Source organism: Neurospora tetrasperma (genome assembly GCF_000213175.1).
Source record: "Neurospora tetrasperma FGSC 2508 unplaced genomic scaffold NEUTE1scaffold_81, whole genome shotgun sequence".
Lineage (NCBI taxonomy): Eukaryota > Fungi > Ascomycota > Sordariomycetes > Sordariales > Sordariaceae > Neurospora > Neurospora tetrasperma.
In genome coordinates this window covers 6,554,616-6,580,785 of record NW_009799179.1, presented here as the reverse complement: position 1 = coordinate 6,580,785, position 26,170 = coordinate 6,554,616, and the positions used below count along the sequence as shown (strand labels likewise).

The following is a 26,170-nucleotide window of genomic DNA, read 5'->3' as shown; positions in this document are numbered from 1 at the left end:
AGTAGGGCTGCTGTGAAGAACCGCGTTCGGGGCAAATTGTGAAACAATGGGGGCATAAAAACGTAAACATACTCGGTGGTCATCCTCCTCAGAGAAAACTGGGGTTTCGTCGTGTGTTTCTGCCATCTTGAATGGTGAGGTTACCTTGGCTGATTACCAGAAATCGGGTATTTTTCAGGGAAGCGCAAGGTGTAAGAAATGTAAATGGATTCAAGGGTTAAAAGAAAGTTGAAATGTTTGGACACTTATCGATCCCCGTACGGCTTTCAGGTAGTTAGTTAGATACTAATGGAAAGTACTCGACATCTTCCTGTGTAGCCGTTAACGGAATCGTAAAGAGACGGGAACTAATTCAACATCAAGTTCAGGGATGTTTTGTCCATGAAACGGCGTCGTCAATATTTTGAAGGAACGCGTCTCAAACATGGAAGCTCCCTCGTCCATTCACGTCCCTGGCCATGATCTCAGGACACTCACTGCTGGAGCTTGGGAGGAGCAGCGCTAAAGGTGCAAGCCACAGCACCTCCTGCGCCACTAACACTCCAACTTTAGTTTGTAGAGATTCGTTAATAGCCCCTGTGGATTACCCAGCGATTCGCCCCCGGGCCGTCCTTCGTGAACTTCCTAGGTATTGTTCGTCCATCTGTTCACATCATACCTGATTCCCAAAAAAAAAAAAAAAAAAAAAAAAAAAGTGAACGAGTGAATCACGATGACTACTTGACTACTTGATTGCGCGAGTACTTGAGATCTTGCCGTCATCAAATCACAACGGAATCATTCCCATTCACCCAGCAACAGCCTCAAAGAGCGCTCTCATCAAACATTTATTGTCAACTCAGTTGGTATGGACATTTCATTTCATTAAACATGTAATCTCAGCTATACCCTCGCAAGTCTTGTCATCATAACCAGCCTCTCCATCGGATCATCACCCTTCAACCGAAGAAGCGCACCCCATCTTACGTGGTCCAACCAATTTGCCGTTTAGCACCAGATCTGTCTGCTTTAGTAAAGGAGCGAAGCATACAGCCAGTCCCAAAGTAGAAACACGAAAGCAAAGGACCACAAGCTCAAAGGACTAACTTTGTTTGTCATCTCGAGACGTCTTCCTCTTCCTCCTCCTCCTTATTTTTCTTCTTCTTCTCCTGTAGGCAATTGCCCAAGAATAAGACCCTGATGGAAATACATGAAAATAACCAAATCATCATGATCGTTGAAGTGCCTGTTTATACTCATCATTTCGGCGTTCTCTTCTTCCAATCCACCTCGTTGAAATAACTTGGCTTTTCCTTCCCCCTTTGGAATCCCCTTTGCTGATCTTCGTGTTTCCAGATATTTGTAACAACAAGACGGATGAATGCAAAAGAGAAGCCAGTGAGAACCCTGAGGAAGAATCCTGTACGGCCTGAATACCTAGGAAAAGGCATGCATGTATCTCGTGAAAGCCAACAAACCCCACAAGAACAACAGCAAAACAATAACACCCCTAGATAGTGATTTGATGACCAATGGTTGAATATGAATATGTTGCGCGAGAGACCAAAAGACGAACAGATGGACAGATAGACACCAAACGGAACCAAAAGGGAAGAAGGAAATGCAAAACCACCACCAACTAGTTATACAGAAACATCTTCGTTCTTTCGCTGACTCTTCCCCTTCCACATAACTATGACCGAAATCCTCATTCGGCACTTCCATATCTAAGTCCAAGAAAAGGAACATCAATGCGCCACTTTTTCGCCTTCTCTGAGAATTTCCGTATTTCCTAGAGCCTTCCACTCAATAGCATATTCAAAGCGGTGACTATAAAACAGTTCCGCACAAGTCCTTATCGTCAGTTCGGACGCAGACAAACACAAAACTTGTTTGTTTCCTGGCCTTTACGCATTCGTCAGGAACACGGGAGACACTCGAGAGAGTCTTGTATACAGCGATCGCATCGACCGCCATTGGAGGGTTGCCGGACACACTTTCGCTTGCTCGTTCGGCACTGGCGACATGGAATCGGCTGTCCTCTCAACCCAAGTTGTACAGGCTGCTCGGGAGTACTGAGCCCGTGCCCTCCTCAGGCAGCAGCCTCCGCCATCTCAGAAGACTTAGTCTGCATTGCCTTTCATTAGCTTGTGTCTTCATGTCAAGTGACTTGTGCAGTCTGGGGACTGATGCAACATACCTCTTCGGTCTCTGCCTTCTCAGTCTTCTCCTCCGCATCCTTCTTCTCGGTCTTCTCTTCCATGTCCTTCTTCTCGGCCTTCTCCTCGGCCTTCGCATCGGCCTCCTCCATCTTGGAGTCGCCATCCTTGTCCTTGGGGGTCTCCTCAGCCTTATCAGACGTGGACGGCTCCTCGTTCTTGCCCTTGGCGCCGTTGGTCTTGCTGCCGTTCTCCTTGGCCTCCTTCTCGGCCTCCTTCGCCTTCCCGTTGACGCCATTAGTGGTGGCCTCCTTATCAGCTGAGGGGGCGGGCGCGGAGGCAGCTTCGCCGGCAAGAAGCTTGTTCCATTTGTCCAACAGTGTTTGCGAGCGAGGCTTAAACTTGAACTCCTCTTCCTTGGGGATGTTCTCGAGCTTAAGGATAGCCTTGAGCACCTTGTTGATCTTTGTGGCCCTGATGATGCTAACTTCAAGATCTGGGAACGCTTCCAGCTTGGTCAAGAACTCAGACATGACCTTCATCTCTTCGGGCTTGGGTTCCTGGTCTCTGGTGAGCAGGCCCTTTTGAAGCTTATGACGGAGGAACAACACCTCACGCTGTTGAAGCCATGGCAAGTCAGCAATTAGCACTCCTTAAACTCGAGTTTCTCGTGCATCAACATACCTCCTTGCGAGTATGTTTCTCCTCGGGCGTCAATTCTTGCTCCTTGGGAGTAGCGGCTTCCTTCTCGCCCTTCTTCTCCTCCGTCTCCTTAGTCTTCTTGGCCGGCTTAGCCTTCGAGGCCTTCGCTTCCGCTGCGGGCTTAGCAGTCTTGGGGGTAGCCGCGGCACCGTTGGCGGTCTTGGCGGTCGAATTAGTTGTCAACTTTATCTTGGGCTTCTTGACCGACTCTGACCGCTGAGGAGTTTCCTGTTTCCGTATCAAATTAGTTAGCGCATGTTAGCCACTTCTTGCCCAGACGCAACTGCGGCTCACCTCTACCGGCTCCTCTGCCTTTCTCTTCTTTGCCTTCTTCTTGTCGGTCTGGGGCTGCTCGTCGCTCGCATCGGCCATCTCAACGTCCTCATCCTCGCTGGGAGCGGTCTTGGACTTCTTTCCCTTGGGAGTGGCGGCAGCCTTGGCAGCCTTGGCCTTCTCCTGCTCAATCAGCTCCTCCTGGAACCGCTGCAGAACCTCCTTGTAGAAAGACAAAGGGTGGGACTCGGCAGCCAAGTGGTGCGCAGCTGCAAGGTCCTTGCGCATCTTGTCCATCTTCATATCCTTGATGGCTGTAGGATCGAGCTCGATAAGCTCTGTGTTGACCACCCAGCCGCTATCGTTCGAAGTAAGATCAGTCTAGTTAGCTAGGAACCCGGAATGACGGCTAGATGGAGCACACAAGCAGGTTCGCGACGCGACTGCTCGTCCAAAAAACTTACAATTCGTTGGTGTGAAGATACATGACTGGATAAGTACGGTCGTGTGCCCTCTTGCCGCCATCGGCAAAGTCTTCGCGGTAGGTGCCATCAGGACGCATGGCGGAGACGGGTCGCGACTTGATGAGCGACTGGGGAAGCATGTCCTCATCGCAGATGATAACTGGCCATTGGGGGAAGCCCTTCAGCTTGACGTAGTAGTGGTCGCCAGGCTGCGCGTCGAGATGGAGCTGCTTCGTCTTGCCAGCCTTCTTGCTGGGCTTAGAGCCACCGCCGACGGACTTGCGACGACTGCTCGAAGACTTGCTCTTGGACGTGGCGGCCGCGGAAGCAGCAGGACTGGCATCGTCGGTCTGCTGAGTTTGCGCTGCCGACTCGGGAGCGGGAGTCTGAGCGGCACTAGCATCGGCCATTTCAACGTCGGACTTTTCTGTTTGGTCTTGTTCGGGCTTATCTGTGACCTTGTCGTCGGACTTGTCGACGGGCTTGTCCTCGGTGTCTAATGAGAGGAGAAGGTTATAATTAGCTAAGATGCTCTGAAGGGATGATTGCGGGTGGGCGGATAGATGGATGACGGATGATGGGTGGTGAATGGTTGCCTCCTGGGTGGCCGGGCAGGTGAATGGTGGTGGATTCTAGATACCTCGGGCAGCCTTGTCCGACTCTTGTTCGGCTGGCGCTTCGCTAGGCGCAGGCGCAGCAGTCTCACTAGCACTGGCCGCCTTCTCCTCGGCGGCGTTGGCAGCGGCAGGTTCCTCCTTCTTTGCCTCGCCGGCTTGGGTAGTCGCAGGTGCAGGCACGGCCTCCTTCTCAGCAGCGGGTGTTGGCGACGCGGCCGCAGCAGCCGGCGCGTTGGTCGTGGAGTCGTCAGACATGGTATGTGATGGGGTGGGTGATGGTACTAATCCGGGTTGCAGCGGGTGGCGACGTGATGTCAGAGAGCTAGTATCAACGGGCCGTGGGTGATGGATGCCGCGATGGTCGAAGTCGGATTCCAATCAGATGCTGATTCCGGTCGGGAGGTGGAAAGAAACAAGAAAAAAAGATAAAAAAAATAAAAAAGACAGAAAAGGGACACGACGCGTGATTGCGCGTGGAGAATTGGATGGATGGATGGCGGGTCGAGGCTACCGAAAGCTTGTCGGCTCGTTGGTGGCTATCTACGTCAACGCGCGCGTGACTTTTTGTTGATGATGCGATAAGCTTCCCAAGGTAGAGGTAGCACTGATGCTGTCGAGTTGCAGGTTGATGATGATGATGGTGATGATGATGGATGGGCAACGGCAACCGTGGACAGATGATGGGAGGACGGGGCGGGTCACAATGCGCAGAAGCTTGGACAATGGAGAGGATCCGTACTACTGGGCGGGAAGGGAAAGTAGTCGAAGGGAAGCTTTGCAGTTAACAAGTCCTTGTTTCTTCTGTCTTCGCGAAAGAGAGAAATTATTTGAAGGTGAGCCAGACTTGGTCCGAGCGTCGCCTGCCTTCTATGGAACTCTAGTGATGTCTTGCGGCTTGTCCGCGGGAGGAGCAAGGAGCCGAACGGAGCTGGGCGCGCTGTATGGAGGGATTGGCAATGAATGCCATCGGCTCTACCTGGTCGGACGAATGACACTCTGCCTTTGCTCGCTCCGTCATCACCACCACCCTTACCCAGTCAGCATGTACACTACGTACGGAGAGGAGAGATATAGACGTATACAAGAACCCATGTTTCCACCCGCCACCTCCTCATGCATCATCAGGCCAGATATCCATCAAGATCCCACGACTCGATGCCAACAACCATCGTCCACCGCGACCTGACTGAGTGAGCCCTATAGTTGCTGCCCATCCGGGTTGACCCAGCCAGCCATGAATCCACAGTTGAACTGCTGTCTCCAGATCGTCATCTCTCATTCCCCTTTCCATCCATCCACAACCCGGAACCCCCATCCCAGCCCAGCCCCAACCATTCCCAGACAGGCCTCTCCCGACACTCTCACGCAGCGGTCGTGAAACCCCGCACCACTCCAGACTTGGGCCTGAAGCTGACACCCTAAGCACCACTAGGCGTGCCAAAACCACCCGGCACATGTATCCGCGAACCGATGGGCGAGGAGGGTTGCTAGGTAACCGAAGATGATACATTCTCGTTGAACTACTGCGTTTTTTTCCCTGTGTCATACACATCCACATATACCGTACCGCCTCAATTGCCAGGTAGATGGGTTGTCAGCACTTGCCTTGCATTACCATACATAAACACCTAATCAGTCTCCATTCCCTATCACTTGTCCACCAAACCACCTCCTCCTCCTACTCCTCCTCTTCCTCCTCCTCGTCGCTCTCATCAACGTCCATTCCCTCCTCCACCATGACCGAGAACGCCGGATCCTGATCAACACCGACATAGCTGTCGCTCATCAACATTAGCTTCAGGTCGTGGCGACCAGGCGTAGGCACCGTAAACTCCAGCCTGACGTTGAGCTTCTTGCCAATGGTGACCCGCTTGATCGCCAGCAGAGTCTTGGAGCTCTCCTCGCCAACCACCAACCACCAATTCTCCGTCTTCTTGCCAGGGTAAAACGGAGCGTGCACCGTAGGATCAAACTCCTCGTCCTCATCAACCTCGCGCTCAATGTTGATCTTGAGGTATGCAGGCTCGTTCGCCCGGATGTTGTCCTTGTCTTCAAGCTCGAACTCCAACGAGACGTCGGGGTACTTGTTGTTGGTGAATTCGGCAGCCTGGGCGAGCTGGGCCTGGGACAGACCAAGGTCCCTGACCAGAGAGGCGTAGTCGGCGTTCTCCTCGGGGTTCATCTTCTCCATAAAGTCAAAGATGTCCCGGATACCGTACTTGTTGGCCGTTTTGATGACCTCCGTTGTGAAGTTGGGAATCTGCTTGAGCGGGCTATCCCGATCCCACATCGCTTGCACCACCATCTGGGACATTTCCATGGCGTTCATGGCGTTGAGGTGACCATCCGACGAGAGAATGTCAACAGTAGCGCTCAGCAGGCTGAGCACCTTGGTGAGGATGACCTCTTGATCCTTTGCGAGATCGATGGGGAGGTTCATCCTGGAGAAGTGGGCCTGCAAGAGAACGAAGGCCTTGAAATGCGGTGAATCAAAGACAGGCTCGGCCATCTTTACGGGGACACTCTCGTAAATGCGACGCAGAATGACTTCTTCATGTCTTCTGATCTGAATCGCTTCAAACTCGGTAGCCGACGTCACGATCTCGAGGATACCCTTCAGCTTTGTCTTTGCCGTCAGCGAAAGAAGGAAGGTTTGCATCGTAATGTACGAGATGTTGTAGTAAGCAGCAATCATGGCAGCGTTCTGAGGAGCAACGGTGCCGTCATCCTCATCGAAGTCGATGATCTTGGACTCGGCCAGATCCTTCAAGGTAGCCTCAACCATGTCGGAGAGATACTGGCTGAGACCGTCGTGCGTAGGGTCTGTCAAACTGTAGTAGCTTGGGTTGGCGAGCAGGCGGCGGTAGAAGTAAGTAAAAGTAGCCCAGTTGATGGCATCTTCACCTGACTCGATCATCTTGGTGCTGATTTCTGTCACAAAGGCATCGTGGAGGAAATTGTGCAGATGAGACTCGACAGGGAGGGCTTCGTTGAAGAACTTCTTGTAATACTCCCGCTTGACCGCAGGAACCATCAAGACACCGCAACCACGCCCAGCCTTATTCTGCTGGAGGGCCTTGCCAAACATTTGCAAAACCTCGCTCAGGGGATAATCAACATAGCGGTGCTCCCTGCCCTCGAAATACTGGGTGCCCATAACAACTACCAGATGAGCAGTGCAATCAAGCTCCCAGCACACATCGCGAGAGGCGATCAGCACCTGGATGGCGCCGTTGTTATAGAGATGCTTGACGATGCGCTTGTCATTGAGACTCAGGGCTTCGTGGTAGTAACCAACACCGTGCTTGAGGGCCTCAGCCAATGCCGCTTCTTGAACGCGATCAAGGAGCTTTTGGATCTGCTCAACGTCAACATGAAGGAAACGATCTTCATCATCGTCAGCCAAGCAGGCGGTGAGGATATCTCGTGCCGTGGCTCTTGTTTGCTTCCGGCTGGGTACGAAGATGAGAGCAGGCTGGTCGGGAGAAAGCTGAGTAACGGCCAGATAAGTAGGCTTTGCCATCGCCAGCATGAGAGACGGAAAGTGGGGGATGGAGTATGACTGGATGTGCAACTCCAATGGAATAGGTCGCACATGCGGGCTGAAGTTGTAAATGTCGTGCTTTTTTGCGTCGATCCATTCGCCAACATCACGAGCATTGGCAAGAGACACACTGAGGCCGACAATCCTTAGCGGTAACTCCGTTTGGGTCCTGATATAGTGCATCCGCGAGACGATGATCTCGTAGACGTAGCCCATCTGGCCACCAAGCAAGTGCAGCTCGTCAGCGATGAAAAGCTCTACCGTCTGAACGTTCTTCCTCCTCTTCCACTGCCGCGACAGGACGTCCCACTGCAGCGGTGTAGCCATGATGAGGTCGCCTTGCTCCAGGAGCCTAAGATCAGTGGTCGTCTCTCCTGTAAGCTTCACAATGTCCTTGCCGCCGCGGAGGTTGGCAAACCGCTTCTGCCAGTCCTGGAATCGCAGATCTACGAGTTCCTGGAAAGGTGCGATGTAGACGGCCCGGCCGTGTTCCTTCTTAGCCCAGTGGCGCAGCAAAGCAAACTCGGCGCAAACAGTCTTGCCACTGCCCGTTGGTGAGCAGATGAGGACGTTGTTGTCGGTTTCGTACAGGGACTTGAAAGTCTGTGTTTGCACCTTGTTGAATTGTTGCCAATCAAGATACAGCGCGGAATAGTCCTTGGCCTTCAAGGCATTGACCGGTAGTGGTTGCAGGTCAAGCAGTTCGGTGTGAGGAGGGAATCTCTCTGGGAGAATGAGTTTCCTGAACGACACGGGCAGACGTGTCTCGGAATGCATCCACCTGTCGGAAATGACGGAGATAAAATAGTTGGGGGGCATGGGCTCAGTAATGGGTACAGTGAATTCAACAATGTGTTCGTTGGACTCGGACTCCGCGTAGTCCTTGCGCAGGATGAACTGATCATGGAAAAGAATGTCTTCCCCATCGCAGTCTTCTACGATAATCCAAAAGCTCTCGGAGAGGCCATGGATATCGGCATCCCATTCGAAGTTTGGCGTGATCGCAAGCTCAATGCGCAGCATCGACCTTGTCATGGGCTGCACCTGGGCTTGTACCTCGACGCGGGGGAACTTGGCCACCAGGCTGCAAACAGTCTTGCCCGCCTTGGGTAGTCCGAGAAGCTCGCCCATCCGAGGAGGGTCCAGATCAAAGTAGCTGGAAAAGGGCACGTCGATCCTTTCAGCCTTCCTGATAATCTCAACAGGACAGTTGGGGAACTGTCTCAGCGGCGACATTGTTGGCCACATCCTCTTCTCGGCCATCTTGCACAGGTTTAGGGCCAGCTTAGCAACTGATGCCCATCCCTTCTTTATCGTGATTTCAAAGATAGCCCGAAGAATACGACCAGCAGATTGCGTAACGTAGACCATGTCAGCCATGAGGGCGAGACCCTCCAGCTTCAGACGAGAGATGAACGCCTGTAACAACACGTTGATTTTTGCGGTAGGCTCCTCAATGCTCTCCTTGACCGGAATGGGTACCTTTGCTAGGAGCTTAGCCAATTCCAGCTTTTCTTCTTGCCGAACGGGAATGTACTTGAATTCGGCGCTCTGGGCGAATACTCGGAAGAGTTCGACATCGGTGATAGAGGGTTGGATCAACTTGTTGTAGGTATCCATCGAGCCATAGCTGATGTAGTAGTGCGAGGCGATGCGGCCAAGTTCAGTGGACTGAAGCTTTCCGGTCTTCTCGTCGTACTTGATCAGATTTGACTTTTTCAGCACAGTAGCAGCGGAATGTATTAGGTCGACACGTTTTTGCTCCAAAGCTTCATCATCCTCGTACTCTGCCCCGACTTGGTAAAGACCAGGAGAGCGAAGCATACGAACAAAGAGGTAGGTATAGCCAAGCCACTCTACACCTTCGTCACGGCTTCTGACATTGCCCAGCACGATTTCAGCATTGAGGTTATCAACCAACTTGCTAGCAAATTGACTTTCAATGGGTAACTGCTGGTTAAGGAGCGAAAGGTAATACTGCATCTCTCCCTGGGTGGTGATGATAATACCTTCACCATAGGTGTCGAACTGAGGACGACCGGCACGACCAAGCATCTGCAGCACATCCTGAGGACTGAGCTCAACCCAGCTACCTTTTTCAGGCGAGTACACTTGCGTGCCCTTGATGATGACGGTATGGGCTGGAAGGTTGACACCCCAAGCAAGAGTGGCTGTGCACACAAGAACCTGGATATGGCCACTGGCAAACAAATCTTCGACATCGGTACGATCGGCACGACTCATACCAGCATGATGGATACCGAAGCCATAGGGCAAGATATCCTTCAGATCGGTGTTGTTGACAGAGTTGGAGGCTTCGCTCAGGACTTCACGGGTTCCGGCGTCGTGCTTCAAGATCTGGTTGATGGTGTCCATTTCCAAAGCCTTGTCCCTGATGTACCTGGCGGTCTTTGCCGTTTCCTTTCGGGAATGGACGAAAATGAGCATTTGATTGCGATTCTGTCCTACGTGTTCCAAGACCTTGTGGTAGGTGATATCATTCATAGTCTTCAACTGCTTGATGGCCTTTCTGTCCGTGACGCCGATAAACTCCTGACGGAGGGGGCAAGGGCGGAAGGTACCATCGAAATGGAAGAGCCCGGTGTTCGTATCCACACGGAGGAAGCTCGCTACGTCGCGGTAGTTGGGCAGAGTGGCAGATAAGCCCACAATGCGAACAGGCTCACCGGTCTGCTCTGTCTTGCGGATGGTTCTGGCGACGATGCTTTCAAGCACAGGACCACGGTCATCGTGAAGGAGATGGATCTCGTCAATAATAATCAGGCGGACCAAGTTGGTGTAGGAGAGATCAGTAGCCTTTCTCGTGATGACATCCCATTTTTCGGGGGTCGTAACGATAATCTGTGTTTCCGAGATCTGTTGCTTAGTGAGTTGCCGATCGCCAGTGAGTTCGGCCACCCTGATACCGAATGGTTCAAGACGCTTTCCGAAGTTGCCGACCTGTTCTTGAACAAGGGCTTTCAAGGGCGCGATATAGACGATCTTGAAGGCGTCCAGGTCGATCTCGCCGGCTTCGTTTCTATGTTTCCCGATCTCACGAAGGATGGTAAGCATCGCCACGTTAGTCTTGCCAGAGCCCGTCGGAGCACAGACAAGCATGTTTCCATCGTCACCAAAGGCAGTAGGATAGCACTTTGACTGAATCTTGTTTAACGACTTGGCCGTGCTGAAAGGTATCTGGGCCCACTCAGGCATTTCAGAAATCGGGACATGGGCGTCGCTGGGGTCGTTGCGCTTCTTTGGTGGGGGCACATGAATTTCTTCATAGCCCTTGAAGGTGCGCTTTGTCGAGCCCTCGGGAAGTCGTACTTTGGGATTGGTCATAAGGTGGTTACCCTGATCGAATATGAGGTTCTCCAGGTTTATTAACTTGCGTGGCTGCAGACCACCGACCAGCTGTCCCTCGGGACGCTCAGGCTTTTGGCCTTCCTTATCAGCAAATGCTCCCGAGTCAATGTCCATCTTGATTTCCATCTTGATCTTCTTCTGGCCGCCGTCGGTCTTGCCTTCCAGCTCGTCAAGAATCCAACGCAGACCCTCAGAAGCCATCTCCCGCTTGATCGTATTTTTCTCCTCCTCATTCTCAGCTCTGGCCAGCCGAGTAAGCCATACGACCTTCTCCCGGTTAGCAATGAGTTTTTGCACAAGCTCGTGGTGTTCGTAATCAAAAAGCTCCATCAAGTCGTTTTCGATGTCGCGGAGCTGCTTTTCTTCACCACCTGGCTCATCGGGCTCGCCGGAAAGAGTCTTGAGCGCAGACATTGTCTTGTCATGCTGGATATGTGCGTCGGGATATAGCCGGCCAATCTGGCGTTGTAACCAGAACGCATCGATATCTCTGGCTGGGATCGAATTGTCGTCAGACCCGCTTTTCTTCCCTTCCGGCGCTGATTCGATGACCATGGCCTCGCCGTTTAGAATATCTTCGACCACCTCCTCCTGACCTCCTTCACCATCGACCACCTCGTTGCTGTCAGGCAGCTCTTCATCCTCCGCAAAATCCTCCTCATCGGAAGATTCGTCCCGAACAACATCAACCATGCCATCATCATCTTCATCGTTCTCGAAGTTGACCGCAACGCCCTGGCGACCGTCAATCTCGTCGTCGCCTTCTTGCCTAGCATCGCCCGCATCCTCGTCTTCATCTTGAGCGTCGTAATCCGTGATCTTTTTGCCGAGATTTATGAGCTCGTTAAACTGCTTGGGCCCCATCGAGACCCCAAGAATATCATCAACCTCCTTCTTCTTGTCAAAATCCTTCAGGTCGTCATCCTTGAGATACTCGAGGACCGCGTCAGCAGCACTGCGAACGACCTCATGGGGCACGTCGCCCAAGTGCTCGGCGACAATGGTAAGGATAAGGTTGAAGGCATCGCGCGTCGGCTGCGTTCGAGGGCGGTAGCGGAGACCTTCAATAAGCGCGTCGGCGCCAGTAAGGATACCTCCACCTCTTGTAGCGGACTCGAGTTTGCCCTTCTTCTTTTCTCGTTGCAGGATATCAGCGCCTTCCCTTAGACTGCCCCGCTCGACGTCGGGCATGGCGCCCGCCTTCTTGGGCTTTGGTGCTGAGTCGCGAGCAACTCTGGAGCCCATATCTTTGATGGACAGACGCCCGGCTAGGGACTCGGGGTCTCCCGTGGCCTCATCGGTACGCCTCGTGACGAAACGACGGTCCGCCTGGAGAACCAGGTTGGACATGGCCGAGTATTTGTATTGCGACACATCGCGGTGGTGGTCCGTCATCTTGCCAGCTGGGTGAAAAAAAGAAATCTATGAGATGTTTTGAGGGATTCGTCGAGATCGAAATAGAAGTCGTAGCGGATGAAAAGTCTCGATCTGGTGATATCTTCAACTCCGTCCGTCTTCGGTTGGGGATAAAATGTGCTTGTTCTTGCGTGCACGCGGTGGCGATAAATTAGCCCGAGCCCAGCCCGAACCAAGCGTTGGTTTTGCTGGCTGATAAGTAGTATTTCGCCGGTCGCATCGATGGGTAGATCAAGAATCTGGGGTCGGGCGGAAACAGAGACGATGGGTTTCCGACAGAAGTCTGTCGCGGTTGTCGCGAAAGGAAGGTTGGAGTTTGGCGTTTGGAAAGGTTGAGCCAGAGGCGTGGTTCTTGCCAGCCAGCAGGAACTTGGCTTGCTTGGTAGGGGTGGCAAGCGGTGCAGAGATAGGTGTGGCTCCAGTCATGACGGCTGGAAATTTTTATGCAATGCTGCCGTCGTCGACTCTCATTGGCTGCCTGGACAGCACGTAAACACACTGAACAGCTAGCTGGAGCTTGACCTTGCTGTCAGGGCGGTGTTAGTGCATGGGCGGACACCCCGTGGAGTGTGTAGAGGTCGGTAAAGATGCACTAACAAACATCCTAGAGGTGGTAGGCACAATCATCAACACGATCTCAACCCATCGAGCAACTCGAGATGGCAGAAGTCTGATCCATGGGCTCCGACTTCTACGATACTTCTTTTACATCCCACCAAGAGGGACGAATCGTGTTACTTCACGAGCTATTTGAACATTCACTTCAATGCTGGAAACTGAGATACCTCTGGTTCATACCACGCTCTCTTATGTCCGTCCTGCTCACATCGGGCTGAGCTCGTCGATGATCACAGCCTCAGTCGTTTACAATTTGACCAATGAGCTGTCTTATGCCTTGGTATGAAAAGAAACCAATGCTGACTGAGAGGGCAAGTTGAAATTATCTACACGATGGATTCCTTCCAAGAAACGCTAGAAGCTGTTCAGAAGGTGCTGCAACCATACACCAGGCCTCGCGAGGAAGCCGCCCATATCAGACGGATCTTGACACTTCACCTCAGTTCGGGCTTGAAAGACGGAGCAACGCTAACAGAACCGTTGTCCCTCACCGAGTCAAGTGAAGTACCTCCCTACTCACAAGATACTAGAGGTCTGTATAGAGAATTCCTCGAAGCATTACGCGCGAATATCAAAGCCCGCAAAGAATACCACACACTCTCACAAAAGTGCAGTCATCATGAGGCTTCTATCCCTAAACCAACAGGAATTCAGTCTAACTACCTTCTCAACCATCTTACCAATCTCAAGGTACAAAAGAAGCAAGAAAAACTGTTAGTAGTCAAGAAGAACCTCGACCTCTTGAGACAGAAGCCGGCAGCATCACCGGATTTCCTAGACCACCAGAAACTTTTCAGAGTTTGCAGACCGCTACCTGAGGTTCCAACCGAGATTATCAACTCTCTAGCGCTCGAGGAAACGTCGGAGAACATCACCGCATCTAGCAGTGTTCGGCTCGAGGACCTCGTAGAGACACTCGAGCACCGTACTTTCGAAACGAAACTATCACTTAAACAGGAAGAGACCCTCCTCGAGAACGCAAAATCCCACTCCTTCGCCGTGCAGCCGGAAGAAATCAACCCAAAAGCAAAGCTTCAAGCATTGAATGCCACTCGTACTGAGCTGATCAACTGGGTCGAGACCGAGCTAGGGAAAGCATCCGGAGAGATAAGAGACGGAGGAGGAGAAATGGCCGGACAAGATGACTCCCAAGTCCAACGGGACCAACAGCTCACACACAAAACCCAACTCCTTAACCAACAACTCACCAGCATCAAAGAAAAATATGCCGAGTATCTCTCCAAGCGAAAAGCTCTCCTAGAGCTGGTCACCACCCAACTTCGCTCCCTACCGTCCCTCGATTTCCCCGCCATCACCGCCTTTTCCTCCTCTCCTTCAGCGGCATCTCCTGAGCGATCTTCAACACAAGCAGCAGCAGCGGCAGCCGCAGAGGCGCCTACACCCGCTCCCATAATAGACCACCTCCTCACCCCAACCCTCGCCCGCCTCCTCACCCTCTCTCACGAACATAAAGGCCTCATGGCTCACAAAGCCCACATAACCACCCTCCTCACCAAGCAGCTGAGGGAAAACGCCCAGGTACTGGATCACCTCGTGGAAGAAAGCCAGTTGATACCCGCCCACGCCACGGCAGTAGTAGTGCAGAAGAAGAAACACGACGATGACCCCAACGCCATGATGTCATCGCGTCTAGTCAACCCGTGGGTATCAGCCGCCGACTCAGCCAAGATCGCAACTTTTGAGGTGGTAGTGGAGAAAATTGAGAAAGGGCAGATAGCGCTGGAGGGAGCAATTCGCATGCTAGGCGAGGCCGATCGGTTGTTGGGACGTGGGTTGCAGCAGCAGCAGCAACGACAGCAGTCGGTTAAAGCGGCTTGCGGAGAGGAGGAGGGTAATGATGTTGATGATGATGATGATGATGATGATGAGGTGGGCGAGGAATCTGATATATGGCTTGTCGAGGGGCAGAAATCGCTGAAAATCACAAATTCAACTGGTGGATCGGGACTTGGGACGAGATACGATGAGGGAGGCAGAAAGGGGAAGGAGACAACTGGCCACCGTGAGGGAGGGAGTTTGAGCATGTGGAATATGGTGGATGTGGATGTAGGACTAGGGAAGTCTGGGTAGAGGCAGCCATAACTATCGTGTGTTGCGACGGGAAATACCTCGGAAGACAACTGGTGGGCGAGGTGCCAGGGATAAAAGACCATTGTCAAGCATTTGTCAAGAAAGAAGTCTAGGACTAGAAACGCCAAAATATGACCTTGTAGTACGATGTAAATGACCTGCCATTTTCTGTTGCCCAAACCGAAACTCCTAACCCAGTGATATGTCGCCTATCTTTAAACCATCTGCTTCTGTCGTACCCTTTCAGACTCTTTAAGCTTTGGCCGTTACCTCCCAGCCATGATACCCGATATCCGTAGCGCCAGGTCGAGTACGGACAGATGTTCGTCTGCGCCGTCCACCAGCCTCTTATCCACCTCCGAGAACACCATAACAATCTTATTCTTCTGCACATCCGGGATCATCTCGTCGAAAACCACCGCCTGGTAGAGCTGCGTCATGGTCTGTCCAGCGCTCCAACCATCCGCCACCATCTCCTCGACCACCTTGGCAACCGCAGGGTACGTATCCACCCCAGCGCGGGGCCGCATCGCTTCGAGTAACCTCTGGATGGTATCGTCCGGGATAACACCAGCGATATCCTCCACGACCTTGACCGTGACCAATTTGGCGTCCACTTCCATTTCGTCGTCGCCTTCGGTTTCTTTTTGCTCCCCGTCTTTACCTGTAGCTGCCACGGCACCGACTAGCCTCGCCGCACTCTGCAAATACGTAATCGCCTTTCTCAAATCGCCCTCGCTGCACTTGATCAGCGCATCGACAGCTCCCTCTTCTAGCCCGACACCCTCGAGCTGCGCAATCTCCTCCAGCCTCTTCTTGGCGTTCCCCTGATCGAGGCTCTTGAACCGAAACTTGCTGCAACGACTCGCCAACGGATCGATAATGCGAGTGACGTAGTTGCATATAAGACAGAAGCGGGTGATCTTCGAGTACATCTCCATGGTGCGGCGCAGTGCGCTCTGAGCATCTTGCGTCATGCTGTCGGCCTCGTCGAGGATGATGAGCTTGAAGGGTGGACATGGGTAGCGCGCCTTGTAAGCCGCGGAGGGATTGGTAAGCTGCATGCGAGCAAAGTCTTTGACCTTTTCGCGAACGATGGAGATACCACGCTCGTCGGAGGCGTTGAGCTCTAGGACGCGGGACTTGATGAGTTCGGGGCCGTAGAGCTCCTTGGCGAGGGCAAGGATGGTCGAGGTCTTGCCCGTTCCTGGAGGGCCGTAGAAGAGCATGTGTGGGAGCTGGAGGGTTGACGAAACAGGTCAGTGGCTGCCAAATTTGACTTGAGAGAGACATGGAGGGAAAATAAGCAGGTTTGACAAACGTTGGAAGCCTGTAATGTCCTTTGGAGGACGGTAATGGTGTGATCTTGGGCTGTAACATCGCTGAGGGTCTTTGGACGGCTGTCGAGGAAGTCGTCAGAGGTTAGCTAGCTGAACTGCCGGCATTGAATTTGACCACTCTTGCATGGCATACTATTTCTCTACCCATGGGTGCGCCCTGGGAGTTTCCTTTGTCTGTTTTTCCGGGTTTGGAGTGCCATTTGCAGCGGCCGCCTTCCTGGCCTTAATGTCGAAAAAGCTTGCCATGATAGGAATAGATCTTGGCCAGCAAAGTTGCGAAAGGTACGTTTTACTGAATGTCAAAAAAAAAGAGAGAACGTGGGTACTGGGTGAGCGTCTCGCTGTCGTCAATCAAGGTGTCGCAACAATCTGTTGTTGAGGGGAGCTCGTAATTGAATGGTGATAGTAAAGTAGAACAAGCAGCACTTTACGCGATCACAGGAAGAGAGACCGCGTCTGGCGCGTTTCCTTTCGTGGGGCCGCTTCAATTAAAGTGGATCTTACAAGACCCTAGCTCCTAGCCCCCTCCCACCCGGGGCCGTCCGCTACCTGGGTAGAGCTCCGAATGTTGGGTTTTGTCCCGTCGGTGCCTGGAGCTTCTCCACGTCCAACAACAGGGCGGACTGGACACGGAGACGGGACCGGGGAGCCGGGCAGCCGGGGATCCAGGGCTCTTTCCAGCTTGCTTCTGTATTCTCCCGAAAATCATACATTTCCGTTTTACCACACATGTTGATTTTACAACGTAGTGATAATGGATACGGGGTTCGAATCATGGACCTCCGATGTCGTCAACGCTGGGACATATGAAAGCTCAAAGGTATATCAACCACCCTGCCCGCTTCCGTCTTCCATGTTTATGCCCCGTCGTGTGGTAAGGCATCGCACTGTAAGCTCCAGTCTCGTACGGTATTCCACTTCTGGCATTTCGTTGCTGCAACCCACCTGCATCTTGCACTTGCAAATGCGGGGCGGCTACCCTTGAAAATGGTAGCAGCCCACCACCAGGTGCCCCAAGTTGTCGGGATGTGACTGATTGACACTGCTTCACACTAAAAAGTACCTGAACTGGTACGTGGAATAAAAGAATGAATGGAAACCCTCCATGTTGCTTTCGTTGATATTAATGCTGATTACGCACGCAAGAGGATACCTTCGGCAGCGTATAATATACACGGCACGTACAAGTATTCAGAGACGCTTTCATCCTTCGTTCTTTGGTTGCCACCTCGAAGTAGAGATAGACTGTCATTGATTGCTTTGAGAAGAAAAAAACAAAAAAGCAAATACAAGTTTGACCAACGCTGGAAAGGTTGTAATTACACACTACAGTACCTACCTTGCAAGTTTACATAGTACGTTGTGCATTACTGAGTGCACCAATCGCTTGCTTGCCATGGATTCATTTCACTCAGTTCCTTTCGTTTGAACTCTGCCCTGCCCCGCACTCAACCTTCCACTTCCACTTCTTGCCTGAACTCAGGTTGGTGTTGTCGTCTCGCTCGCTACTTCTCACCTCAACCACCGACTGCTACCTGAATGGGAAACAGAAAATACAACTTAAGCCATCACTCATCATTCCTCCAACAAAACATCCGCATAACAGAGACTTGGCCTTACTACCTTGTCGGCAGCTACCCGGCCATTTAATCTCCAGAGTAATTCCTTCATCGACCACTTCGCACGACTTGTCCGCCGTTGTTTTTCTTCACGTCGCCCAATCACGGTCCCCGTCGAACTGCCTACTGTTTACTACTACTTTGCCCGTGGGGTCGACGTTCGCGATTTCGAGTGGTCCATTCCACCCTCCATCTTTCACCAAGACTTGGTGAGCTCCAAGTCAGAAATCATGGACCAATCTGTATTTCGCATCACCAAGGTTCGTTTGTCAACATATCGCATTATTCCCAGTCCCGGCACCAGGAATCATGTCCACCATGCAGGAGCCGCAATACTGGCATATGCTAAGTTGACTGTTGTCAACGATAGGAGCTGAGCGACCTTCAGAAGGACTCTGATCTGTGTAAGCCTGTGCATCGTGTTTCCTGCCCAGTTCATCAATGACTGACATCACGCTGTGGTAGCTCTTGCTGTCGCCTGCCGCGATGTCGATGTTCGCAATGTCAAGGCAATGATCATCGGACCGCACGAGACACCCTACGAGTTCGGCTTCTTCGAGGTACTGATGATTATGTATGGTCTGGGAGGGATTTGATTCTCGCTGACTGTCCGATAGTTTGTCTTCGTCTTCAATAAGAATTATCCTCGCAGTTCACCTCAGGTTCAAGCCACAACTACGAACGACGGCCGCACCCGGTTCAACCCAAATATCTACGCCAATGGCAAAGTCTGCCTGTAAGTCTAGCGTCACCTGGCTCGACTAAAACTGTTTCGATGCTAACCCGACATCAGATCGATATTGGGGTAAAACCACTGTCCCTCTAACAAAAATCCGCACGATCAGGTTTCGGGGCTAACATGGCACAGAACATGGCGCGGGGAGCGTGGAGAACAGTGGTCTGCTGCCCAAGGCCTCGAGTCCATTCTATTGTCCATCCAAAGCTTAATGTCCATGAACCCCTACGAAAATGAGCCGGGCTTTGAAGATGCAAAGGAGGCTCAAGACCAGAAGAACCAGAAGGATTACATACAAAAGGTGATTAGAGGTTTTGCGCCATGTTGAAGTGTAAGCTAATATCTGCCTAGATTCGCCACGAGACGATCCGCATCTCTGTCGTCCATCGACTGGAGGAGTACCTAGGCATCAACCCCGATGGCACATTTGCGCCAACAAGTGTCAGCGGGGAGATCGCTTCACTGGGCTCAGGAGAGAGCGACATGGATATCCTTGACGAGGAATCTAGCGTCCCATTCGAGCCTTTCAAAGACCTTTGCAAGCGACGATTTCTCTGGTATTACGACTCCTATTTGGCTGCCGTCGAGAAGGGCAAGTCAGAGGTTAAGGACAACCAGTCATTCGCCAGAATGCCCTTTGAAAGCCTTGGCAACGGCATGGAGGGTAAATTCAACTACACGGAGCTGGAGAAGAGACTCAAGGTTATTAAGGCAGCCCTCGACGCCGAGACCGAGGGATGGGCCGCAGAAGGATTGCAAGCTAAGGCCCAGGAAACCACGGTCGCCGTCAACCTGCAGAGGCAGTTTGAGCAGGTTGTGGAGCACTTCAAACGCAGGGATCTGGCGCACAGCATCGAACTCGAAGACGGCAATCCCTTCGTCTGGCTAGTGACATACTTCGGTAAACCCATGACGAACCTGGACGGTGGCCTGTTCAGAATCAGGCTTTGCTTCAGTGCACGATTTCCCGAGGAGCAACCTCGGGCGAGGTTCGAAACCAAGATCTTCCATCATCGTATTGCCGCGGACGGCACACCCTGCTACTTTGCGCCGCAGAACCGCCGTGAGGATGTCAGGACGCACCTCGAAGCCATCATTGATGCTCTTGAAGAGGAGAGTCCCCCTTATGATCCGCGAACTCTAGTCAACCCCGAGGCGTTCAAGTTGTTCTGGGGCTCAGCCGATGACCGAAAGATGTACAATCGGCGTCTTCGCCGGTCTGTTCAACAGTCAATGGAGTAAGATACCATTTTTGGTGACTAAAGTAAACAGTATTTCAAATGCTAACATTGTAATTAGGGAATTCTAACACAACGGTTGACGGCAGCGTTGGAAGAGTCCCAGGGGTGTTTGAAGTTATCTGCGCATCTTTGCATGGCTAGCATGGGTTCTGCTTTCTCTCAAGAACTTTCTGTGGCGTTGGTAAACCAATAAGGGCGTGGAAATATCCAGGGTTCAAAGGACGGGACAAGGTGTCTAACAGACAGGATCGATTTTTACACATGATGATTTCGCATGCAAAAGCGTATTCGGTGTTGCGTCTGGCTGACGGTTAAAGCGCGAAATACAACGAGCCTAGCTGTTACTTTTATTCCAAAATAATAGCGAATTGTAGCATAGCGAACAAGGGCAGGCCGAATGGTATGAAGAGGGTGCGTATGAGTAGCTCCAGATTTGATCTGTTACAGGTAGATAGGTCGTTTAGATATCTTTCATGCTTTGATTGTCCGTTCCCACTTCATATCAAATAAATATTCAACTGAAGGGGGGGAAACCTGCGTGTGTGAGAGAGAGGGGGAGAGAGAGAAAGAGAGAGAGAGAAAAGACGTTGCTTTACACCGGGAAGAATCAGCCGAAGAAAAATCAGGTAGGTAGGGCTCGTACGGGGAGAAGAATGAATAGAAATTTTTAATTGAAAACCGAGAAGCCAAACAGAAAGGTCGCTCTGCCTATAGTTAAGTAGATAAAATAGTAGTAAAAACCTCAACGAAGAAGAAAAGAAGGAGTAGTAAAGCTCCTCCTCCTACCCCTCTGAAAGGAAGCCAAGAGGACCCAATGATATCAAACAACGATGCCCGACAAAAAAAGAGAGAGGAACAATCACCACTTCCCACCGCCAGCCGGCGGGATTTTACTAAAATCCTCTCCTCCTCCTCTTCCTCCTTCCTCTTCCTCCTCCTCCTCCATCATCTCCCGAAAAAACAACCAAAACAATATGGTAGGTGAGGTAGGAGCCCATGCAGTGCTCATGCAGTGCCAGTAGTCACCCCGTTGTTTGGCCTGCCCCAGCCGGAATTCCGCCATTCCTTCCTCGGCCCTCCTCCCTGTTGCTGCTGCCCATTGTGATTATGCAGCCCACCCGTCGTCGATCCCCCATTACGATTATAGTCACCGCCGCCGCCGCCTGGGGCCCCATCCCCTCCTCCAACTCCTACCGCGTTTCCACCCTGTCCTCCTACACCTGGTCCTCCTCCACCGCCGCCGCCGAGAGCAGCAGCGGCTACGTGTTCAGGTGCGGGACCGTACGGAATAGGCTGTTGTTGTGGTCCACCAGGACCACCACCGTCTCCATGTGATTGTGAGAGTGGATGTGGTCCCATTCCTCCACCAGGTCCTCCACGCTTTTGTGGTGACACGGCTCCTCCGGGGCCTCCCGTCCGATCTACCATTCCTCCTCCGTTGTTGCCTCCACTACCACCACCACCACCACCACCACCACTAGTGGGGCCAGGGCCGAGGTACGCCGCGTTCTCGGTTACCGTCCGGACGCTAGTCTCCTGCTGCCATGACGTCGGGTCGGACTCAACCCTTCGCGGCGGTGGCCGGCTGGGGTTCTCGTGCCGGCCGACGATCTCGACAACATCGGCGTACTGTCGCGAGCCGAAACCGCCAGTATTCCGTTCAGAGTACCGTTTGAGGATTTCCTTAGTGGTGAGCTCTCCGTCAAGGAAGGCGGGGTCGCTGATGTATTGTACTAATTCATCGGGAACCTGGAACGTACATGTGTGTTAGTCAAATGTTGCAATAGACTGAACGAAAAGAGTGACAAAACTTACCAAACACATCTCTTCAATATTCGCTATTAGAACCTCGACAGCCTCAATCGCATACATTGGGTCGCTACCCAACGTGGACGTCGCAGTTCTGTCAAACAAGACGTTTGGCGCAATGACGGTTGCCAAATTCTTGATGTCCATCTTGGAGCCTGATTCTTCGTCGACCTGGTGAAACGATCCGGCCCACTTAAGGAAACAGAACAGTATCTCCATCGAATCGCGGTGACACTTGGGCATCAGACAGCATATCAGGTGGAGACACTGCCTCTTCTTGTCCTCGTCCGAGATCTTCGCGGCTGCCAGCCAAAGTCGGTAAAGCTTCTGGGTCATAAGCGGATCGGGCAGCTCTCGGAGGTATCGTTTTAGCAAGGCAGCCACCTGAACGACGTTGTTACCGCTGAGGTCCACGTTCCCTTCTTTGTCGATCTTCTCAACAAGCTCACCCAGCTTCTTGATATTGCCGTTCTTTCTGAAGACACCTTCAACCGAAAGGTCCATTTGCCTCATGAGAGATAGGATATCGTCAATGACTGCCGGGATCCTAAGCGTCCCGGGCCCCACGCCGTCTGTGGACTCAGCTCCATCCCGTTCGATAATAGCTTCCAGGGGTACGCCGAACACACCCTTCTTCTTCCGTCCGTCTTTTTGAAAGGCTTTACCGATATTCTTCCAGAAGTTGGGCGTTTTCCGTGTTTCGATAAGTCCGATCAGTTCTACCAGGGTAAATTCACCTTCCACCATTGGAGCCATGGTGACGACGGCAAGATGTCGAATGATGAAATATTCCAAAGCAGAGAGCTCGGAGAAGTATCTCCTACCAACACGCTGAGGCGATGGTTCGCCAGCAGCACGCGGGTCCCCACCCTTGCTGTCGGAATAGCTTCGCTTGTGTCCACTGCCTGATGACGCACCGCCAAATGAGGGCTCAGTGGCCGGAGAACGCAATAGCTCATGCCTACTAGGCGGGCCTGTTCGTTGTTCTCGTGCCTGCTCAGCAGCAACGATCCGAGGAATGTCCGCGAGGGTGAGGGCATCCTGATTAGGCAGCATCATATCGTGGTCGTCTCCGGGTCCCATATCCTCCTCGATTCGCATTCTCCTGCCATTAGCTGGTCCACCATCGATGCCTGAACCAGGCCCGGACCCGGGCTGCGCACTGCTACTCTCGGGTCCATCCATAATTCGGGACGTCCTGGCTTTCCTAAAGCTTGAGGAGAGGTGCTTATCCAAGCGAGTGCTCTTCAGCCTCTTGACATCATTAAGAGCGCTCTCATAGGACGATTCTCGATGATGTAGTGACTGATCGCCCCCGGGGAAACCTCTCTGTCTACCATCCATTGACGGACGGCCATCGCCTGCATCAATCCCATTGTGACCCCTTGCTTCAGCGGCGGACGGAAGCGCACCGTGCATGCGTAGGATCTCCAATAACCTCGCCAATGCCACCTGGAGCAGGAACATATACTGCTGCAGCTTGGACACGCGTTCAAAGGGCGGCGCCTTATCCGAGCTGTACGTTTCGCAGTTGTTGCAGAAAATCTTGGAATCGTACAGGTTGAGTCGGGCATCTTGTAGACTCCGGCCGAGTTCTTTCTGGCAACGTGAGCAGTTGACACACGTGATATGCCACCTTTTGTCGCCGCTCTTTGCACACTCGTCCTCAATGGGCTTTTTGCAGAGGGTACACGAGTCCGAGTCCGAGGCCGAGAGGCGAGCCATGCCGGACGTTAGCTGCAGCGTCGTCGTCGAGTTATCTTCGGTCTTGAGCGCCTCAAGGTCATTGAGCTCATCCAAAAACCCATCGAGACCATCGGCGGTGTCACGCTCCTTCTCGATCCGCAATGCTCCTTGTAGGCAGATTCGAATAAGGAGCTTCAGGTAATGGGCTAAACCAGTAACGAGTGTTAACAGTTCTTGGGTAACACCGAGCTTACGGGCACCCTTATCCTGTGTTTTAGAAAGTAGCGAGAAGAATGCCACGATCTTCTTGCACAGAAGCTTGGCTTCTCTTCCATACATTAGGCCTATAATTCATTAGCCACCATCATCATTAGCTTTTCGGGGATGCGCTCAAGCATCCTGGGGGATTTTCTCACCTGTCATATCTAGCCGTTCCATGGTAGCGTCAAGCCTATCCGCTGAGTGGAACAGTATATCAACGTGCCATATGAACTTTTTAGCTACCATGACACCGTCGACATATGCTCCGTTGCTTACGTGGAGAAGCATATCCGATATGCAAGCCGCCGACGACTCTTCGAAAGTCGAAAGCACACTCCAAATACGGTAGACCTTCTCCTCCATGCGCTCCTCTTCGTCCCGAACTAGTTCACGGCCAGCAGGGTCATCTGGCACCGGCCCGAGAGCTTTCTGTGGGGGATTTAACCTGACGTTCCAGAACTTGTGAATCATGTAGCATTCCGGATGCCAGTGTTGATTTTGACCGTTTCGGAATATCTCGACAAACTGCTTGAGGATGGCAGTCTGGCAGCCACTGCAACGTTGGGCGTACTGTGTCGAATAGTGGTAATGGCAGTAAACATGTCCATCATGCTCGTAGTAGCTATCCTGAGCGCCAAAGACAGTCGGGCAAAGCGAGCAGGTAAAGTGGTCGACGTGGTATTTGCGATCGAGGGCCGTGATGTAAGAGCCCCGAAGAGCACCGCCACACTGGTAACACAGCAGGCCTAACCTGCGAAAGTAATCCGTCTCGCAGAGCGGATACTGACCCTCGCCGTTGTTGTCGTCGGCTGGGAAGAACTTGGAAGCCACAATTTGACCGCAGTCCTGCACATGAGCTGGTTAGCCACACAAAGTCCACAACGGGCGGCTGAAACAGGGACTCACGCGACACTTGAAGCAATCCAAATGAAAGGTCCCATCGAGTGCGCGAACAAATTGGCCCGTCAAAGGTTCACCACATTTCTTGCACACTCGCACTTGTCCGCTAGCTGTCCTCGACCCCTTTGGCTTCGACCGGTTCTTCTCTCCACTGCGTCTTGATTCGAGATCTGTAGCATCGGCGGCGCTCAGCGCAGGCGATCCTGGAATGCGAGTCAAGTGGGCATTTGTAGGGGCGCCGTTTTGTGATATCGTTGGCGTGATATCAAGATGCTCGTCCTCTCTCCGATGCGCAACTTCACCTTGTGGGTGCCCCTGGGGATGTCCATGGGTGTATTCGCGGTCGCCCACGGGGCCGCCGCCGTAGTCTGAGCTGGCCATCTCGATGTTGGTCTTTGACCCTTGATGTAGTTCGAAATCCCAAGCTCTTAAAATGCTTCAATGTATTTCCAAAGAGGGGCGAGCAGCGATCGCGAACGCAGCGAATTATGGATGTAGGTTGGCGGACAAAGGCGCGTACGTCCACATCAAGCGGGGGCTCAAGCCCAGTTGGTCGAGACGAAAGGGATACGGCAAACTAAATGCCAGATGTCGCAAAACGACACCGCAACAGCCGCAGTCGAGGGTTTGCCAGTCGGTCTATAGTCGTGCGCGTAACTGCCTAGCGCGCTGTTCTGGCGAGCCCGACAGTTAGGGGTTAGTTGCGACTGGGGGGGATGAAGGGCTTTGGTGTTGGCCGCCTCGATGGGGACACGGCGTGGATGGTTGTCGACGTGAACACAATGGTGTCGAGAGGCAGAAGGGGATAGTTTGATGACCCGGGCCGGTGTAGCGGACAGGGGCTTGGAAAGCGTTCGTGGTCGTTGATTATGAACTCGGGCGCCGGCCCAGTGTGTTCAGTCAGGCCAGGGCAAGCAAGGATCGGGCAATCGTCAGTCGGTCGGGAAAAGGGCGTCGACGGCCACGGGGTGAAGATGGATATATGGGGTCGAGCTGGTCGAACTCGAATCACGATCACGGCGCGCTGAGTGCAGTCGGCGCCAATCAGTCGGCGGCGGTGGTATAAGCGGTGGACGGTGACCGTGTCGGTGGACAAGTGGACGTAACGGTGGACGGGGGACGGGATTGCGATGGCTGGCGAGACGGGACGCCCGACTGAGTGCCTCTGCTGCTGCTGCTGCTGCTGCTGCTGCTGCTGCTGCTGCTTGTACACGAGGTGTATCGAGATGTCGGGGCGCTAAGGTCGGGGTTTGGCGAGGCGGCGGCCACAAGGGCGTGGAGGTGGCCGGGGGGAGGACGGTCGATTGGTAGCACTGGAGAAGGGAACCTGGGCTTGCGGTCGGGCG

The 26,170-nt window shown here is 52.7% G+C and overlaps 7 protein-coding genes across 7 annotated transcripts in view; 2 read left to right on the top strand and 5 right to left on the bottom strand.

Annotated features, from left to right (window-relative positions):
• Positions 1–126, bottom strand: part of NEUTE1DRAFT_126387 (uncharacterized protein) — a gene marked incomplete at both ends in the record, with an annotated part of 4,362 nt that extends 4,236 nt beyond the window's left edge. Inside the window, one exon of the mRNA XM_009858300.1 lies at positions 73–126. Within this exon, the coding sequence (XP_009856602.1) occupies positions 73–126 (54 nt within the window). The remainder of the gene's footprint in view (positions 1–72) is intronic.
• A 1,226-nt stretch (positions 127–1,352) lies between these two features.
• NEUTE1DRAFT_150398 (uncharacterized protein) lies at positions 1,353–4,527 on the bottom strand (the record flags this gene model as incomplete). Its single annotated transcript, XM_009858299.1, has 6 exons — positions 1,353–2,107; positions 2,180–2,755; positions 2,823–3,068; positions 3,135–3,471; positions 3,578–4,073; positions 4,218–4,527. 6 exons carry the CDS (start codon positions 4,447–4,449, stop codon positions 2,072–2,074), a joined length of 1,923 nt encoding a protein of 640 aa, XP_009856601.1.
• Positions 4,528–5,680: 1,153 nt separating this feature from the next.
• On the bottom strand, positions 5,681–12,502 carry NEUTE1DRAFT_126385 (uncharacterized protein; the record flags this gene model as incomplete). The annotated part of the gene is made up of 1 exon (XM_009858298.1): positions 5,681–12,502. One exon carries the CDS (start codon positions 12,500–12,502, stop codon positions 5,873–5,875), a length of 6,630 nt encoding a protein of 2,209 aa, XP_009856600.1.
• A 972-nt stretch (positions 12,503–13,474) lies between these two features.
• On the top strand, positions 13,475–15,376 carry NEUTE1DRAFT_91832 (uncharacterized protein; the record flags this gene model as incomplete). Its single annotated transcript, XM_009858297.1, has 3 exons — positions 13,475–13,673; positions 13,788–14,047; positions 14,099–15,376. 3 exons carry the CDS (start codon positions 13,475–13,477, stop codon positions 15,230–15,232), a joined length of 1,593 nt encoding a protein of 530 aa, XP_009856599.1.
• Positions 15,344–16,818, bottom strand: NEUTE1DRAFT_73134 (activator 1 41 kDa subunit; the record flags this gene model as incomplete). The annotated part of the gene is made up of 3 exons (XM_009858296.1): positions 15,344–16,470; positions 16,554–16,632; positions 16,706–16,818. 3 exons carry the CDS (start codon positions 16,816–16,818, stop codon positions 15,499–15,501), a joined length of 1,164 nt encoding a protein of 387 aa, XP_009856598.1.
• Positions 16,819–18,167: 1,349 nt separating this feature from the next.
• NEUTE1DRAFT_150394 (uncharacterized protein) lies at positions 18,168–20,263 on the top strand (the record flags this gene model as incomplete). The annotated part of the gene is made up of 8 exons (XM_009858295.1): positions 18,168–18,451; positions 18,562–18,595; positions 18,657–18,751; positions 18,809–18,927; positions 18,985–18,996; positions 19,060–19,228; positions 19,279–20,165; positions 20,227–20,263. 8 exons carry the CDS (start codon positions 18,422–18,424, stop codon positions 20,234–20,236), a joined length of 1,356 nt encoding a protein of 451 aa, XP_009856597.1.
• Positions 20,264–21,173: 910 nt separating this feature from the next.
• Positions 21,174–25,417, bottom strand: NEUTE1DRAFT_91826 (uncharacterized protein; the record flags this gene model as incomplete). The annotated part of the gene is made up of 5 exons (XM_009858294.1): positions 21,174–21,917; positions 21,984–23,869; positions 23,918–24,007; positions 24,080–24,770; positions 24,831–25,417. The coding sequence occupies 5 exons, from the start codon at positions 25,203–25,205 to the stop codon at positions 21,174–21,176; spliced, it is 3,786 nt and encodes a 1,261-aa protein (XP_009856596.1).
• Positions 25,418–26,170: the final 753 nt, after the last annotated feature.